The following is a 16,524-nucleotide window of genomic DNA, read 5'->3' as shown; positions in this document are numbered from 1 at the left end:
TGCCGAGATTCAGCAGATTCGGGTGGGACGAAGGCTTTCTGCACATCTGTGCGGACGTAGCTGTGGCGCAGTTGCGCGTTGAGTCCCTTTCGGCCTTTCCTGTTCTCTCTATCTGACACATAGACGAACCGAAGAAAAGTGTCAGCCGCGCGCACACACGCACTCGAGAAGAGGGGCGCGCGGGGAGGGAGGAGGGCAATCAAACTTGCAGATTGTGCGCGCGCGTCACAGACTCATCACATCTCTGCCACCATTCTCATCGCCCTCGTGGGGCGTCAGTCTCTCAGTGCGTACGCGGGTGGTGCGCGCCACCCGCGTAGAAGGTAAACGCCAACGAGGAAAAGAAAGCCACAGAGCGAAGAGAAACCGAATTGGACACCTCAGCTGCCAATGACGCTCTTAGCGCGTTCAGTATCGCAGACGGTGCCTTCTCTTTCGCGGCGCATCTTGAGGACGCAGCGGTGCTGGGCGCTCGTGAGGTGACCTGTGAATGGTGTGGGTAGTCAGCCCCCCCTCACCAGTTGCCCTGCAATCATACGCGAGGATGCCCCGCGATGCAGAGCAGTTGCATCCGCCGTCGAGCTCATGCGCGCTACCGCCAAGATCGCCGTCCATGCGACAGCACCGTTTTGCTCTTCCTCCCACTACTCCTACGATTGTGCTGCCGCTCTTTTTCTTTTCCTTGCCTCTCCGGGCCTCACCCACTTTCACCTCCACGCGCGCACAACATCGATATGGGTGTCTTCACACACGTGTGCGATGCAGTGTCTCGATGCTCTCCCACCTCGAGCGCCTTCTCTCTCTCTCAGACTCTTTCACGACTGCGTAGTGCAAAGGCTCACTCCTCCCTCTTTTTGTTCTGTCGCTCTCCCTCCCCTTTCTGTTGGCCCCGCTGTCCCTCGCTGGGACGAGCGACCATGCGCCTCGCCCAAGATGCCGAGTTGCTCCAGTACATGGTCGCCGGTAGTACTCTGGCGGATATCGTGTCCTCGGAGGAGGAGGATGACGACTACGATGCATACTTTGAGGCACCGCAGGGGAAAGTTGACGGAGGCCACGGACTGCTGCCGGGCGAGGACTGCGTCGGGACTGGGACGAACGCGCAGGGCGCCGCCACGTCACTTGCCAAGTTCCAGCCCGCCCAGCACAAGAACGCTGATGCAAAGGTACTTGGTAGGATACACATCGATGACTACTACGACGGGCACAGGAGCGGTGGCGGCGCGAGTGGTGGGGCGCAGTCGAACCAATGCGTGCTGAATGAGCTACGGGAGATGACCATGTCCAGCCGTTTCGTGCAGAACGCCGCGTCCAAGAACGTGGACCGCTCCGAGCGCGCTACCGTCGAAAACGTGCTCGACCCCCGCACTCGCCTTATCTTGTACAAGCTCGTCAACTCCGGCATCCTACGTGAGATCAACGGATGCGTATCTACTGGCAAAGAGGCCAACGTTTACTACGCCGTGAGCGGTGACGGAAGCCCTGCTGCGTTGAAGGTGTACAAGACGTCTATACTGTCCTTCAAAGACCGCGATCAGTACGTCTCGGGCGAGTTCCGCTTCCAGCGCTACTGCAAGAGCAACCCGCGGAAGATGGTGCGCACGTGGGCGGAGAAGGAGGCGCGCAACCTCATCCGCCTCCAAGACGGCGGTGTCCTGGCACCCGCCGTGAAGTTGCTCCGGCAGCACGTGCTCATCATGGAGTTCCTTGGCGAGGACGGGTGGCCTGCGCCGCGGCTGAAGGAGGTCAAGTTCCCTTCCACGAAGGCGCTCGACAAATGCTACCTTGACTTGTGCTGCACGATGCGCAAAATGTATGCGCGCAGTCATCTGATCCATGGCGACCTCTCCGAGTACAACCTGCTGCTCTACCGCGGCCGTGTGGTGGTGATCGACGTGTCGCAGTCTGTCGAGCACGACCACCCGCGCTCGATGGATTTCTTGCGGCGCGACATTGTGAACGTCAACAACTTCTTTCGGTCGCAAGGGCTGACGGATGTGCTCCGTCTGCAGGACCTTTTCCACTTCATCACGGCGGACTCGGCGAAGTCCGGATGGCAACGCTGCCATGGCCCGCTGAACGACGAGGAGCTCCTGGCACGACTGAAGGAGATCCGTGACAGCTACGAGGAAGGCGGCATCACGCTAGCCGACGCGGATCAAGCAAAAGTGGATGAGCAAGTCTTCCTCAACATCACAGTGCCGCGTTCGCTGAACCAGATATCTGACCGCGCTGGACCGAACAGGGAGGTTGCCATGTTTGTTGAGGGCATGACAGCCGCACCTTCGGCTGCTCAGGCGGTGGGCGGCTGCGGTGCCGCCGTCGAAGAGGATGAGGAGAGCGATGACTCGGAATCCGAGTCGGGCGGCGACGACCCGGTACAGACAGAGAAGAAGGCCCCGCAGGCGGTGCTGGCTAACATGACCAAGGAAGAGCGCAGGGAGCATCGGAAGGCTGTGAAGGAGGCGAACCGCGAGAGGCGCGCCGAGAAGAAGCGGAGTGGCGCCAACAAGCGGAAAAAGGGAAGAAAGTGAATGGGTGCCGGTAAGGGGCCTCTCGTCAAACGTGCGCGCATTTTCGAGGCCGACCCCCACCCCCGACCCCGTCTCGATTGGTGCGCGTGCGAGTAGTGGTGGTGCGGGGTGCCAGCCGGTGCTCCGCCCCGCATTCTTGAGGCCCTTTATCTCCAACATCTATTTTAGATGCATACACACATACATACAGCTCTGCTTCTGCTGCTGTCCGGGGCGCGCGACCTCTCCAACGGCTCTGCGTTTTGGCATCTCTGCTGGACACCATCTTTCTCTGTCTCTCCACTCGCATCCCCTCGCCGGCCCGTCCAGCTTACGTCGCTCTCCCGCATGTGACGCTGGCGTGAATGGTGTAAGCTGGACAGGCCGGCAAGGGGATGCGAGCTGAGAGGGAGGGAGACAAGGCGCCCCGCACGGCATCTCCGTCCCGAAGGCCTGATTGCCAAGGGGTTCCATCTCTAGTGGCACCTCGGGCGCCTCACCAATTGCGTAAGCTGCGGACAGTTCCTCGTTTCTTCTTTCTCTCTCTCTGTTTCGCTGTGTAAGCGTGTAAGTGCGTGGAACTCAGGGCACCTACCACGATCGCTAAGCTCTTTAAGGGAGCAAAAAAATGTAGCGATTAACGACAAAGGGGTGTGGTGGAGCGTGGAGGAGGGGTGGTGTAAGATGGTCCGAGTCAGCGTGCGCCTGCGGGGATGGCTTTCACGAAGAGAAGAAAGAGGGCCTAAAGGGGCGATGCTCGTGTAGGGCGAGGGACAGCGGCGGGGAAGAGGTGGAGAGGGAGGGGGAAGGAAAGGCGCGCTGTCACCGCCTTTGCTTCCCCCTCTCTCTCTCAGCTTATCTCTTCTCTGCTTTCGACATCGTTGAATCACCTTTTGTTTTTCTGTCGAACACAACGGGCTCCCCTCCCCTCTTGTGCCCCCTCCCCTTACCCCGACGCCGTCGACGCATCCTTCCCTCCCTCTCTTCTGCCTCCTGCGGTGATCTCTTCGCCTGCGGCTGGACGCACGTATCCCTGCAGCTGCTTAGACGTATGGAGATGCGCACATGCATGCTGGAAAGGCGCATTCGCCGGCTGCAGCTCGTTCGGGCTCTTCCTCAGAGCTGGAGCTGTAGCCGCGCTCGGCGGTGCTGCAGGTCGCTGATGTTATGGGTACCCGAGGCGTCCCTCTCCCCGCGCAGATCTTCGTTTGCCGTCCCTCCCGTGGCCTTTGCTCTGGTCTGCCGGTGTGCAGAACGCGCGTGAGCATCGCTGCTCCCTTTTCGCTGTCTTTTCCCTATACTTCTCTTTGCCTCCCCCCACCCACAACACACACACACGTGATCACGCGAGCGAGCGACAGAGCTTGAGCGGCCAAACGTATCTGACACGCTCACGCGCAGCGCCACAAGCGTCTGCGTATATTCACACAATGTTTTTCAGCCGTTGCTGCCAATCACGCAGCCGTTAAGCGATACACAGAGGGCAGAGAGAATAGTTCGGTCGAAGTACAGGCGCGCGTGCAGCGTCAACATGCTCCGCTTCTCATCTCGTCGGCTTCTGTTTGACAAGCTGAGCCAGACAAAGCTCGGGTCGGAAGTGCTAGCCCAGACGCGCAGCGATATGCGGCGCCTTGAGCGCAAAGACAGCGCGCTTATACGCTTCATGAGTCGCCGTCGCCCGATCGACTACTTGGCGATCGAGGTGGACGGCCCCGTGACGAAGGAGCTGCATCACTCCTTCCGTCACCTGAAGAACGCTATCACATGCTTCTTCTTTGTCCCCTTCGTTGCACTGCTGATCACCGGCCATCTGCAGCCGACGTACTACCTCCTCGTGCCCACTGGCTTGGTGCCTCATGATCACTATGTGCAGATGTGGTCCTTCTCGAACTGGGCCATTGTGCTGGCCGGGCAGCTGTTCTTCGCACTCGTGGTCTACGACCTGTCCGTCTACGTGCGCTACCCATTTTTTGCCTACCTTTTGGCACCTGTGTACCGAAAGATGGGATGGCGTAGACCTTCCCCACCTGTCAGCCTCACCATGGAGCAGTTGAAGACGGGTGCGTCTCGTCGAGCGCAAGCGCGCCCGCTTGGACGCCCTCTTGATGAGGTGAGGAGGGAAAAGAAGACGGCAGCTGCAGCGACGGCAGACCCGTTTGGACGCGCTCCGCGGCCGTGACGAGTGTTGTGTGATCTGGCGATTCGCGCAAAGGCTGGAGGGAGGGGGGAAGGCATTCATCTCTGCCCTCCCCTCTCTCTTCCCCTCTCGAGCGATCCCCGCGCAGTCGTGGACTCGCACGTGGCGGTGGACTCATTTTTTCTTCCTTCCACTCACTAATGCGCACACACGTCGTCATACACAGAAGCCCGCGTCTGCTAAGGAGCGAGTGCGCATGAGATTCGCGGGGCATCGGCGGGTGGCACCCGTGTGCCTGACCTCGGTCGCTCCGTCGCACACTCTGCACGTTCCCTGCAGTGTCTGTGTGTGTGTGTGTGCTGCGTGCGCTGTATGAGCAGCAGTGTAGCGACTGGGACTGCGATCACACCCCCGGCCTCAATGACCGAGGGGCTGTCAGCGTTGGCAGTGCTGTGCGCGGCGGCCATCCTCCCCCCGTGAAGAGACGCCGAAGGAGAAGCGATTGACTCGACTTTTCGTTGCAGGGCGGAAAGTCGTTTGCTCTCTGCCTCACTGCTGCGGCATACCCCCCACCCCCTCTCTGTCAGTGCGCTATGCGCACGCGCTCCGACACGTGTGCGTCTCTCGTCACGTTTGTTTACCCATTTCGGGTGGGGGCCCGCTCTCTCTCTGCGTGCGTGGAACCTGCGTGCACGCAGTGGCCGCCCCATTTCTCTGAGTGCCGCTGTCTCCATTTCCGCTACCGACTGATACCCCCTTTGTCGTCAACGCCTCGCTGCGAAAGCGCGTGCACTTCCCTCCCCCTCCCCCCTCATCTTTGCCTACCGGCCTCTCACGCAAGCACCGATTCGCCCACCGAGGTTCGCCCGCGACCGCTTTCTGTCTCCTCCTCACCCATAGTTATACAGTGGTCTGTCAGGCATACACGCAGCATTATTCTTAGCGCCGAAAACCTACGAGCACTGACATCCGTGCGCGCCCTTTTTCTCTTTGAATAATGATGTATACTGCTGGTGCCATGTACGCGGAAATGCACCGCCATCAGGCGGCAGCCGCAGCTTCCAAACCGAAGGAAGAGTCGGCCCCTCCCCCAAACCTCCATCACACCTTTGAGGACCCCAACCAGTTTTACACGGCCCCCGCCATGGGGTACAACCAACAGCCATCGGCACTACCAGCTCCGCATCAAGCGCAGCAGCAAGGCGCGCCTGCAGGTTACCTCCCCATGGCGGGCAGCGCTGCCCACAGTCAGCAGCTGACACAGCCCTCCTACGCGTCCCCGTACACTCAGGCGGATCCGTATGGTGGAGCTTACGGTGCACCGCAGCCGCAGCAGGGCTACGCATCATACCCTCCTCCACCTCCACAGCAACCGTACAGTGTGCCACCCCAGCCTCCGCAGCAGCAGCAGCAATACGGCCACTATGCTCAGCCATCTGTACCGTTTGCTCCTCAGCCGCAGACGCATCCGCAGTACGGCATGCCCGACTACCCGCCGCAGCTGAATCCAGACTTGATCCGTGTGGCTCAGGTGCAGATGCGCCAGAGCAGCAGCAAGCCTGGGGCCCTCTACGACCACCCGAGCGTGCCGCGCATTATGCCGCAGGACATTGAGGAGGACCTCCGGCAGCGCATGCCTGCCCCGCTGCACATCACGCCCACCAGTCGCATCTGCGTTCGACCGACGATGGGCACCTTCCCGCAGACGCAGCTGCTGGCGGATTCCCTCAGCCTACCGCTCGGCATCAACTTCCGTCCCTTTGCCGAACCGCGGCTGAACGAAGTGGACTTGTCGAGCAAGGGTAACGCTATGATTCGCTGTAAGTTGTGTGGTGCCTACATCAACCCCTTCACCACCTTCACCGAGGCGAACGACGGCTCGAGGTGGCAGTGCACCCTGTGCAAGCACATAAACGTAACGCCACGCGCCTACTATAGCCGTATCGACCCGAGGACCGGCCAGCTCGAGGACATTATGAGCCGCCCGGAGCTGCTAAACTGCAGTGTCGACTTCTACGCGACACCTGAGTTCCTGAAGCGGCCGCCGCGCCGACCTGTTTTCCTGCTGATGTTGGACTGCTCCTTATCAGCGGTGGTCTCGGGCCTTCTGGAGGCGATGTGCCGCGGCGCCCTGGCGGCGCTGGACTCTATGAAGGACGACGATGCCCTGTACATGGGCATCCTGGGCTACGACACCACCGTTTACTTCTTCAACCTTCGCCCCTCCCTAAGCGTGCCGCGCATGATGGTGTCACCGGATACGGTCAAGGATATCGCCAACGTGAATGACGACTTCAAGCTCGAGAAGGTGGAACTTCCGTGCCCGGCAAGCGATTTGGTCGTGCCGGTGAAGGAGTCATATCATCTCCTTCGCATGGTGCTTGAGTCCATCCCACACATGTTCGCCTCCACAAAGGAGGTCGGCTGCGCCTTTGGCCCCGCCTTCGCGGCGGCCGTGACGATGCTGGAGGCGAACGGAGGTAAGGTTCTCGCCAGCATCACGAGCATCCCATCAGAGGGGGATGGTAAGTTGAAGCACCGCTTCGATCCGGCGAAGCTGTCGAACCAGCCAAAGGAGTATACGATGTGTGCCGCGGCTAGTGACTGGTACAAGCAGCGGGCACTGGCGTGCTCAAACAGCGCCATTTCGGTCGACCTCTTTGTTGGCGCGAACCAGGACGTGGACTTGACAACGATTGCCCCGCTGTCGCGCTTCACCTCCGGCTCCATCCATCGTGCGACAGCCGTGACCATGAGCGGCATGGCAGACCAGGTGCAGCGGACTCTGCTGCGGTTCACCGCGTTTGATTGCACGCTGCGGGTGCGCACATCGAAGGGGCTTATTGTGCCGAACTTCTACGGCCACTGCCACGTGCGGGTGCCGGATCTGCTAGTGCTGCCCGTGGCCGACGAGGACTCGTCGTACTCGATCGAGTTCAAGATAGGCCCCAACTACACTGCCAAGTTCGCCTACGTGCAGTTTGCCGTCGTCTACACCACGCGCTCGCGCGAGCGCCGCATTCGCGTACACACCATCCAGCTCCCCGTCTCTTCCACTATTGGGCCGGCCATCAACTCGATCAGCTCTCTCGGCATGTCGTGCTTCCTTTCGAAGATGTGCGTCGACATGGCTGTCAACGGGCCCTTTCCCCAGGCGCAGGAAAGGGTAACCGAGAAGCTGACCACCGCATGGAAAGTGGCACTGAAGCAGATCGAGGCGCAGGGGATGCGGCCGAGCCCCGGCGTGCTGCTCATTCCTGAGAGTATGCGCTTTATTCCCCAACTGCTTTGCGGATTCTTCCGGTGCGCGGCCACTGGCCTGGCAACGGTGCGCCCGCTACCGCCGGACGAGCGGGTTGCTTCCATGTCCTCCGTGATGTCATGCCCCATTGAGGCGATGGTGCCTTGGTACGTGACGTGGACCTACGTCGTGTACGCTCCGGAGGAAGACCTCGACCAGTTGCCGGCCTCCATCTTCTCTTCCGAGCAGTGCGTGCACCGCGAGGGTGTCTACCTCATCAACGTTGGCGCTGTCATTGTGCTGTGGTTCGGCAAGCACGCTCACCCAACCATCTGCCAACTGTTCGGGATGAATCCAGCCGAGGTGACGTCGGAAAAGGGAGAGAGGCCGGCGCAGCTCAGTGCGTCACCAGAGCAACTGGAAGCTTTGCGACAACGTGTCGAAGACCTCATCTGGACGCATCGGCGAATTAACCGTGGTGCCTTCGCCGCTCTCATGGAACGGTGCGCGCAAGGCAACGCCACCTATGAACCGACAATGAAGCGCGGCATGGGGGAGGACAACACGCGCAACCTGGTCGCCTACGGCACCTACCTGCGCAAGGTATGGGACGCAGTGAGTGCCTCCAAGTAGACCTACCCCCTCACGCGCCCCATTATGAAGGAGGATGAGGCGGGCGCAGATGAAGCGCCGGTCGTGGAGGTTCCGAAAGGGAGCTGAAGTAAAGCGTAGAGGGTGCGGGTCCGCACTACCAGAAGGCAACTGTGGGCATATAGGATGGTGGGACTCGGTGCTGAGAATTGGCCGAACGAGAACGGTGCGTTGGCTGCGGCAACGCTGCTGTTGTATCTCGGCGGGCGCGCGACTTGCCTGGGGCGCGCACTGATTGTGGGCTGGACTGCAGGCACGCGCTGAGGTATGGACATGCCTCTCTTACTCTCTCTCGTGCGCGTGTGCGTGTGTGAATCTGCGCTCTCGTTTGAAGGCCTCCTGCGCGACAGCTTGCCAACTGGAAAGACGCCGGCACAGACATACGCGCTCTTCGTTCTTGTCGCAATCCATTGTCGCTGAGGCACTGACTTGAAAAGCGGCAGTTTCCGGGTAAAACTTTGCGTTGTGGGAACAGCGCAAAAAGGCCAAGCGTCGCACGCCATTCTCCTTCACTTGACACGCAGACTGTTGTCTACCAGTGAGCGCGAGCGTAGCGTTGCGATGCGTTGTCCATCGAAATCCGAGTGCAGAGCTGCGACAGCGTGATGCCCATCATGGTGCTGTTTTCTTACCTGCAAGGGCTATCGTTGACGTTGCGCGTGCGCCTTGCGTAGGGGTCGCCTGCTCGAACCGTTTGCTTTCTGTGACGGACCCGCTGCACTGCGTTTGTCACCAGGCAGGAGCGCGGGATGAGCGCGTTCGCGTAATGCTAGGGCTTACAGAAGAGACCCCTCCCTCCCTCCCTCTCGGCTGCACACACGCACATACACGCGCACGCACGTGCGATCTATCACGCAGCGCCCCCGTAGTCCAGACCTCGCGTCTGTTCTCTGTCGCCATTTCTTCTCTGGCCGTCCTTGTCGTTCTTCATTTCCGTGCCCCCCCTTTCCTCCTCTCTAAACGAGCGTGCGCGTTGGTCATGCGCGCGTGGGCATCATACGCTCCCCCGGTGTGTACATGTGCACGCAGGAGAAACGTGGCCCTCCTCCCCCCTCCTCCACTTTTCCCCCCTCCTCCATAGGGAAACAAAAGCGCACCTGTGAGTGTGTCATAATTGAGAAGCTCTGACCACAGCGGAAACAACGCGTACATCTTCTTCCACAAGACGCACTCATCAATAAGCGATAGAGAACGTTATTGGGAAGACTTACACACACACACACACATACGCCAACGACAACCGTGCCGCCAATGCCTAGGCAGCAACTGGCGACGGTGGCAGCCCTGGTGCTGCTGCTTTGCTTGCTCGAAAGCGCGAGCCCAGGTAACACGTGGAAAAGCAGCGAAGACGCCAAGGAAATCGCGAGACGTGATAGAGATGAACAGATTCAGTTTTGGGAGCGGGAAGCGAACGCCCTCCGCCAGGGTGAGATGACCAATGCGTACAACAAGCTCTACAAGGCACAGGCAGCGTTGGAGTCCGCCCGTAGCAAGCAGGGCTTCTTCTACACACGGCCCCAAGACAAGGCGACCATCCGCTTGCTCGATGAGGATTACCGCAGAACTTTGACGGAGGTCAACACTCTCAAGGAGCAGGAGCGTCTTATTCTAGCAAAGCTGAAGCCGCTCTACGGGGTCGCCTCCCTCCACTTTGCGCAGGAGCAGAAGCGTACGATCTCTGAGTCCATCAAGGCTGTGCAATCGCTCAGCTACGACAACGCCTGGTACTCCTCCCTATTCAGTCTTGGCGAGGCGGAGAGCTTCTCCGACATCATCATGGGCTTTATTGGCAACTGGGTCGTCGGCTTCGTCATCCTCTACCCCTTCGCGGTCCTTTATTATGCCCTGTGGGCCGCGCCGTGGAGCGTGTACGAGTACACGTCGGGCGTCGCGGACCTTATCCCTGGTGTTTTTGCTTACATCGTCTGTGTCTTGGGCATGTGCCTGCCGCTTATCGTCCTTGCCGTCACCCTCTACTTGTTGATCCGCTACTACGGGCCGCAAGTTCAGGCGGCTGCGCAGCGGGCACAGGCACGCCGACATCAAGACTGACACTCACCGTCGAAGAGGACGCGGCGGCTTGCCGACCAGGCATCGAGGGTGGGGGTTGAGGATGGCCGAAGGGGTCTCAGAGAGAGAGATGGAGAAGAGGGCGATACGAACTGGACCATCACTCCCTCTCCAGCAGTGTATGGATGGGCGCTGAAAGATGCACGTGCCCCGTGGCCTCGTCGGGTGCCCTCTCATTGGCCATTGCCTCTCCCCTTTTTGTCTCTCATCCCTTCGCTTCCACAACTCCTTCCCTGTCTGCCTCTCCCTCTTTCTCCGTCGGTGCCTCTCGGCATCTGTCACCGTAATGACGCTCGGCAGGAGCGCTCTGCGCACTTGCGTTTTTACCTTCTCCTCTTCGTATGGCTAAGTGCTGCGTTTGCCGTCTCATGTGAGCGGCACGTGCCTCTTCGTGAACGATGCGCTCGCGCGTACTCTCTCCCCCTCTCTCACAGATGGACCGACAGACCGAAGCTCAGCCGAGGCAGCCGGCACCTTACCCTGCGCACTACTCCGCGTCTCCGCGGTGACGGCAGCTATGCGCGGCACTGCTAGGACAGCGCGCGCGGGTGTATGTCGCGCCCCTGCCGCTTTGCTGTGCATTGCTTCTGCCCCTTTCTACCAGAGAGGCGGCACTTGACACCTTCGAGCAGATACGAGCTATGCCTGTTTCTCTATCGATATATGTATCGATCTTGGTGCCACGCACTGCGCATCGTGCTTCTCCGTCCAGTTCCTTTGCCTGCATCTCTCCTCTCTCCCCTCCCGCGAGCACAGACCCATTGTATGAATAGTAAGTGGTGGTGGACCGGACGTGCTGGAGAGGCAGTGTGGGGTGACTTGCAATGGACTACGCGCCCTGTCCTTTCCCCCGTCTTCTCCTCTCTGCTGCTGCTCCTCCGGACTACGTCATTGCCCTCCCCCTGCTTGTGTTTGGTCGGGTGATATTGCTCGCTGACGCTCTGCAAAGCGGCTGGTGCCGCCCCCACTCGTTCTGCTGCCGGCGCATCGGAGTGGCGGTGTGCTTCTCCGACCTTCCATTAGCTGGCCCGAAAAAAGGGGTGTTGCGTAAGGTGAGAGCGCCATGAGCGCTGCCGCGACCAATGGTGTCAGCAGCAGCCGACCGCATGGTGCCCTGGAGCTCCCCCCGGTGATGGAGAGCGTGTTGCGGCCTCACCAGGTGAGTGCGTTGGAGTTTATTTGGAGGCGTCTCGTGCTCGACGGCGTGCTGCAAATGGCTGCGCGGACGTTTTCTTCAACGATTGAGCAGCGCACCCGACTTTATCAAGAAGTATTCGGCGCCATTCTGGCACACTCGATGGGTCTCGGTAAGACACTCACCTCCCTTTCCTTCGTACTACTCTTCCAGGCGCAGGTGACACTGATGGCGATGAAGCGCGATCGAGTTCGCCAGCAGCAGCAGCGGCAGTCCGGTGGCGCTTCTTTGGCGACTGCGTCTAGTCTGACACTGAAGGGCGCTGTTTGCCCGGGACTCCGGGTACTGGTCCTGTGCCCTCGCAGCTGCGTGCTGCACTGGCAGGCGTCTATTTCGGAGTGGATTCAGCCGCGGTACGCAGGAACGGTGAAAGTCAACGCCTACGTGCCCAGCGCGATGGGCGTCTCCTTAAGTGCGGCGCAGCGCAGCAGCGGCGGACGCTCCATCGAGGAGGTGCTGCTCTCCTATTACCAAGAGGGAGGCCTCCTGCTGTTAGGCTACGAAGAGTATCAGCGCATTCTTCAGTATGCACTCGCTCAGTACCGCAACAACCCCACCAACACGTGGCCCCGTGTGTGGTCGCTGCTTGATCGCCTGAGACTCCACCTGCCGCTTTTTCAGGAGGTACGCCTGCTGGACATCATTGAGACTGCCGACCTCGTCATTCTCGACGAGGCTCATCGTCTCCGCCGTAGCAGCTCGAACCTCGTGACAGCGCTAGCACAGCACATTCGAAACATCCAGCTGCGGCTGGCACTCACGGGCACCCCGCTGCAAAACCACCTCGAGGAGTACAACACGATGCAGTCTATCATTACCGGCCGCGAGCTCGACACGCAGCTCTTTCATAAGCACTTCATCGCGCCGATCGAGAGGGGGCAGTGCGTGGACTCCACCTACCCGCAGTTTCTCGAGATGCAGCGGTGTGTCGCGGCACTGCGCAGGTACTTCGCCGACTCGGCGCACCACTGCGGACCCGAGGTGCTGGCAGCCACACTGCCGCCCCGACGTGAGTTTCTGTTCTTCTTCAAGCTCTCTGAAGCGCAGAAGACGGCGTACCAGGCGATGCTGAAGTATTTCCACGCGCAAGTCGCTGCTGGTGAAAAAGGTGACTCGGTGCTGCGACTGCATCACGTCGCGTCGCACATATGTTTGCATCCCGCCCTGTCGGAACTGGAGACGACGAACAGAAACGCCGCTCTCGCCTCTTGCAAGGGTGGCGAGGAGGATGGCGATGACGAGGACGAGGATGCAACGACGGTGGCGTCCCCCACACTACCAGTGGCGGCCTTCACCAGCATCGATCTCTCGGCGTCGCCAAAGCTGAGCTTTGCTTTTTACCTCACGGTGCACATTGTGCGCGAGCAGCGCGAGAAGGTCGTCATTTTTTCGCAGTACCTCAGTCACCTGCGACTGATGGGGCAGCTGCTTGCACGTGAGGGGATTTCGGCGCCATCCTTGACTGGTGCCGCCTCAGACGCAGAGCGGTCCCGCTGCATTGATGAGCTTCAATGCAATGATGCCTGCCGTGTGCTGTTGTGCTCCGTCCGTGCAGGCGGCGTTGGCATCAAGCTGACCGCGGCCAGTCATTGCATCCTCCTGGACGTGAGCTGGAACCCCACGGACGACGTGCAAGCCACGTACCGACTGTATCGCTACGGGCAGCTGCGACCTGTGAACATTTACCGACTAGCGACGTGGGGCACGTCAGAGCACATTGTCTTCGCGTACGCTTTGCAGAGATCGTGGCTACAGAAGAAGATCGCCGACATTAGTGACCCGCGTCGACAACAGCGGCATCAGACGCGCAGCTACTTTCGCTATCCGTGCGCAGTTCCTCTACCAGATGACGGATCTGGACTTGGGGATGAGCAGGCAACCCTGTTGCGACCGCGATCGGCGGTGGAAGAGGAGGTAGCAAGCAGTCACCGGCTCCAATACGCGCTGGGTGTGTGTGAGGCCCAATGCCCGATCGCTGCCCACGTTCTGCGCGCGCACCCTGAGGAGAGGGCGTACCTCTACACTGTCATCCCGCAGTCGGTGCTGCTTCTGCATAACGAGGACGACGTGATTCGCGAGCGCGAACGTCGCTTCGAAGATGCAGCGCACAAGTCGCGCGCCTCTGTCGTCATTCCGCTGGAGATGGCCAGGGGTGATGGTGCCAGCGCACAGGCGCGGGAGGATGTGAGCTTGCTGGACGCGTGTGAGGCGGACCTTGTGGACACCGCGCGGCAGGCTGCCCACCTGGTGATCGCGCACGTCTTGCGCGCCCGTGGGGAGGCCGTTGACGGCAGCGATACGGTAGCGGAGGTGCGCACGCTGGACCAGAGCATCTGTCAGCAGCTGCGCCCGCTCCTCACTCCGGTGTTGAGAAAACGCCCACCGCCGCGGTTCGTGGCGGAGGTGCTACTGCTGTGCTACCAGGCCGGCGCCACCGACCTATTCCGCACGCTGCTGCAGAGCAGTGCGTACCTGAAGATACGCACCGCTCTGGCCAGTCGCGTTCCAGCTGCTGGGCGACGTCGGGCGCGGGACACGCCGCTGCCGAATCGAAGCCCTCTAGAGGACGCGTTGCTCTTCATTCCTGTCTCCCTGTTCAAGTCCATGTCGCCGGTAGAGGCAACGTACGTGGCCACGGAGCTCGGCTGCGACCGGCCGTTCATCGGCTTCTGCATGTTGCGTGGCCTTCAGAAGCTGTGGCTCGTGGACGGGCAGCTTGCGCTGAGCGCAGACGCCTTGAAAGCGTTGGCGGCGCTCCTGGGTATCGGGCCGCGCACCATCGACGGCGACAGCAGCACTGAGGAAGACGAGGGGACGGCCAAGAGAGAAGACAGAGATGAAGACAACGGGCCCTCGCTCTCCATGAGAGACGCTGACGACGCGCTCGCAGACGCGCTGGCAGCGTTGGCGCAGTCGGTGCTGACTGCTCTGACGAGCTGTCTCGAGGAGCAGTGGCCCCCTTACGAGGGCTTCACACTTCCGCCGCAGCATCTTCAACTGGAGCGCGAAGAAATGCGCATGGAGCGCGCCTATTGCGCAGCGTCGAGGGCGCACATGGAGGGTCTCCTGCCACTCGCGCAAGTGGCGGATCTTCTCCGGCTGCCTTCCTACCGGCAAGGGCAGCACATGTACGGGTGCGCGCGGTGCCGCAGCCCGCTACTGCAGCGACTCGACGCAACGCACCTGGAGTGTCCGCGCTGCCACTATAACGCCGAGTTCGAGGTGCGTGCCGACCCCCGCACGCAGCAGCAGACTGTGCTCTACCAGCTTTCCGTAGTGGCGAACCTGCTCGACGCCTTCTCCATCACAAAGAGCTTCGCGGTGTCGTTTTCGCCGGCTGCGTGCTCTGACGTCAGTGCCGCTTTGCGGGAGGTGCATACGTCACAGGCGGTCTTTGGGTTTGTCCGCCGTACCGTGGAGGAGGGGGTGCGTGCGTTCCTGAGCGAGTACCCGCCGCGGCTGGTGCGATTACTGGGGCTGCAGGTCGGAACCGGCGGCGATATGGAGGAGCTGCGGCGAGTCTTACTGACCAACGGCCGGCTCGCCTCTCACACGAACGTGCGCGAGCACCTACGCCAGCGCCTCGCAGAGGCGTTCGCCGACTTTGTTCACCCCAGTACACTCACGCAGTTTGCTGCTATGCCCATCATGTTCTTGGTGACAGCGCTGCATTACGTAGCTCGCTGCGAACGGCTGACCTACGCACACGAGCTTCTGGTGGATGAGTTCCCCACGCCGCGGCGGAAGCTTCTCCGCTTCGCGAGCGATGCCCTCGTCAAGGTGCTCTATGTGGAACGGCTGCTGAAGCACTGCCGTCAAAAACCTCTACCGTCGTCGTATGTCTCTTCGGTCTCTGCGACTGCCTCTGGGGCGACGCTGCGGCCGGGTGCGGGAGCGCAGGAGAAGGGCTCTGTGAGCAGCGGTTCTGACAGTGTCGCCTCTCTCACCTCTCTGCTCATGGCGGCGTCCTCCTCGGCTGGGAGCCGAAGCTCCTCTCGCGCGTCCACGTCCTCGTTGTCCTCCGTTCGCAGCGACAGCGCCGACAGCGTACGGCAGGCGCACAGGGACCCACTGGCGCGCGTGGCGGGCAGCGTCGGCGGTGATGGGAGCGGAATCGGTTCTCTTGCCTTTCCCAAGTCCTCCTCCTCTTCCGATCGCCGCAGCTCGTCCAGCTCCTTCAATTCCGTCTACTCCGGTGACCGCGCGAGCTTTCCTGATGGAAGCGACTCAGAGGCAGACGAGCGGGATGAGGCGGCGCGGGGGCAGCCGGACACCGTGACGTGGCTGGAGGAGCTGGCGGGCAGCACGCTGGAGCGTGCTGGCCCCACCGCGGAGGAGTTGGAGAGCGAGGCGGTGCAACAGCAGCGGTCGGCTCAGTATTGGATCGCCTTTTGCGAAGTTTATGGCACCCACAGTGCTGAGACGCTCACCGTGTACATCGAGGACAAGGTGAGGGGCGCGCAGGTGCTACCGCCGCCACCGCTGTCCCTGTGGATCTCGCAGGTTTCCCACACAACGATGGTCGGGCACCGCATGACTGACATGCTGGATCTCTTTTTTAAGAAGTTGCTGGAGCTATCTCAGCAGGTGCGCGTCATATCGTAGCGGGGGGGTGATGAGGGAGGGAGCATGTGGCGGCGCTGTGAAAGACTTGCGCAGCGTGGCCATCATCCGCACACGCCGGTGACACACGTAAGGAGAGGGCGCGTAAACGCAC

At 60.9% G+C, this 16,524-nt stretch overlaps 5 protein-coding genes across 5 annotated transcripts; all 5 read left to right on the top strand.

Moving 5' to 3' along the window:
* Positions 1 to 917: 917 nt before the first annotated feature.
* Positions 918 to 2,534, top strand: LSCM1_04312 (uncharacterized protein; the record flags this gene model as incomplete). The annotated part of the gene is made up of 1 exon (XM_067321824.1): positions 918 to 2,534. One exon carries the CDS (start codon positions 918 to 920, stop codon positions 2,532 to 2,534), a length of 1,617 nt encoding a protein of 538 aa, XP_067176919.1.
* Positions 2,535 to 4,044: 1,510 nt separating this feature from the next.
* LSCM1_04311 (uncharacterized protein) lies at positions 4,045 to 4,692 on the top strand (the record flags this gene model as incomplete). Its single annotated transcript, XM_067321823.1, has 1 exon — positions 4,045 to 4,692. The coding sequence occupies one exon, from the start codon at positions 4,045 to 4,047 to the stop codon at positions 4,690 to 4,692; it is 648 nt and encodes a 215-aa protein (XP_067176918.1).
* A 955-nt stretch (positions 4,693 to 5,647) lies between these two features.
* Positions 5,648 to 8,524, top strand: LSCM1_04310 (uncharacterized protein; the record flags this gene model as incomplete). Its single annotated transcript, XM_067321822.1, has 1 exon — positions 5,648 to 8,524. The coding sequence occupies one exon, from the start codon at positions 5,648 to 5,650 to the stop codon at positions 8,522 to 8,524; it is 2,877 nt and encodes a 958-aa protein (XP_067176917.1).
* Positions 8,525 to 9,793: 1,269 nt separating this feature from the next.
* LSCM1_04309 (uncharacterized protein) lies at positions 9,794 to 10,594 on the top strand (the record flags this gene model as incomplete). Its single annotated transcript, XM_067321821.1, has 1 exon — positions 9,794 to 10,594. One exon carries the CDS (start codon positions 9,794 to 9,796, stop codon positions 10,592 to 10,594), a length of 801 nt encoding a protein of 266 aa, XP_067176916.1.
* A 1,081-nt stretch (positions 10,595 to 11,675) lies between these two features.
* Positions 11,676 to 16,412, top strand: LSCM1_04308 (uncharacterized protein; the record flags this gene model as incomplete). The annotated part of the gene is made up of 1 exon (XM_067321820.1): positions 11,676 to 16,412. One exon carries the CDS (start codon positions 11,676 to 11,678, stop codon positions 16,410 to 16,412), a length of 4,737 nt encoding a protein of 1,578 aa, XP_067176915.1.
* Between the last annotated feature and the right edge of the window lie 112 nt (positions 16,413 to 16,524).

The sequence above is a fragment of the Leishmania martiniquensis genome, chromosome 29 (genome assembly GCF_017916325.1).
Source record: "Leishmania martiniquensis isolate LSCM1 chromosome 29, whole genome shotgun sequence".
Classification (NCBI taxonomy): Eukaryota; Euglenozoa; class Kinetoplastea; order Trypanosomatida; family Trypanosomatidae; genus Leishmania; species Leishmania martiniquensis.
The sequence above is the reverse complement of the archived record's forward strand: the minus strand, read 5'-3'. Positions and strand labels throughout refer to the sequence as shown.